This window comes from Frankliniella occidentalis, unplaced genomic scaffold (genome assembly GCF_000697945.3).
Source record: "Frankliniella occidentalis isolate FOCC.00 unplaced genomic scaffold, Focc_3.1 Scaffold281, whole genome shotgun sequence".
Classification (NCBI taxonomy): Eukaryota; Metazoa; Arthropoda; class Insecta; order Thysanoptera; family Thripidae; genus Frankliniella; species Frankliniella occidentalis.
In genome coordinates, this window is record NW_026267407.1 from 326,186 (window position 1) to 327,644 (window position 1,459).

Consider the following 1,459-nt stretch of genomic DNA (forward strand, 5'->3'; position numbering starts at 1 on the left):
CCTACCCCAGAAGCGCCAATGCGCATTAATGCGCATTCAATGCACTAATGCGCATTAAACGCGCCAGGAATGTGTAACCTTTTTTGCGCATTTTAATGCGCATTGGAAAAGCGGCGCTACGGGGGTAGGGGAGCTCGCGAGAGCCCCTGGGACACTCCCCTGAGAAGTGCCCCGAGTGAGCTTCAAAGGACCATCCTTCGAAATTCACAAACTCCATAAGAAATCGGCTATTTTCGAAGGACCATCCTTGAATCCTTCCGATGGTCCTTGAAAATTCGAAAAACGTCCTTTGACTTCAAGGATTTGCGCTCACCGTGTACATTCTGTCCTTTCCACTTTACTGTGTGAAATGCGCCAGAAATGTGGGACAATTTCTGCGCATTTTCGTGTTCATTACCGCACTGGCGCTACTAGGGAGAGAGACGTAAGTGAAGTGTGTTGCACTCTAAATGTCAATGGACACTTTAACGGACAAATGGGTCCATAGTTAGATGAAATTTTAAGCGCCTTTACAAAATACAAATTTTCAACTGATCGAAGGGCAAAAGTTGAAATTGTCCATGAACATGAGCTAATTTGCTATTTGCAAGACACGAAAATTGCATCCTGTCAAGATGTGCTTAAAATTGCACCTTTCTTTGGAAAAATATAATTGTTCATTGCAATTTAGAGTGGGGGTCTGTCTTTAATGTTTTCAGGTGGTGCCCGTAGCATATGTTCTTATGTCGTCGAAGTCTGAGGAGAGCTACCTTCACGCCCTTCAACGGCTGCGGGACCTCGGTTTGGTGGGGCGTCTTTTTAAGACAGACTTTGAACTGGGCCTCATGAATGCCACCCGGCGTGTGTTTGGCACACTGCCCACATTCCGGCTCTCTGGGTGCCTTCTTCATCACGTCTTCAGGGTGCATGAGTCCGTCGGCAGGATGCACCTGACGGACTTATTTAGGGACACCGCGAATGCCCTTACAATGCTGCGGCGATTGTGTGCTCTGCCGCGCTTGCCAGCCGAACAGATAGGGGAGGGCTACACGGCTGTGTGGCATGAGTTCCGGCGCCGTGAGCCGCAACTTTACGCAGCGGTGTACCCGTTCCTTATGTACTACCATGAACAGTGGCTCAGCATTGTGCGCCCAAGCCGGCTCAGCGTGTACAAGCAATACCACGCCACGACCAACCACGTCGAGACCAACCATCGGCACTTCAAGCGTTTCCTGCAGACACCTGTGCCAAATTCATGGGACGTCATAGGTATGCTTTATTTAAGCAAAGAGAAGTAACGAAGGGGACGGGAGGTGTACCCCAGTAGCGCCAACCGCATTAAATGCGCTTCAATGCGAATTGAAATGCACATAAAAGGTCACGTATTGGTGACGCATTAAAAGCACATTACAGAATTTAAGACGCATTCAATGCCCATTTAATGCACTCTACGCGCATTTAATGCACTCTACGCGCATTT

General features: G+C 48.6%; 1 protein-coding gene across 1 annotated transcript in view; it reads left to right on the plus strand.

Annotated features, from left to right (window-relative positions):
- The window catches only part of LOC127750892 (uncharacterized), a gene marked incomplete at its 3' end in the record, with an annotated part of 1,863 nt that extends 615 nt beyond the window's left edge, over positions 1-1,248 (plus strand). The window contains exon 2 of the mRNA XM_052273544.1: positions 699-1,248. Coding sequence (XP_052129504.1) covers positions 699-1,248 — 550 coding nt within the window. The remainder of the gene's footprint in view (positions 1-698) is intronic.
- Positions 1,249-1,459: the final 211 nt, after the last annotated feature.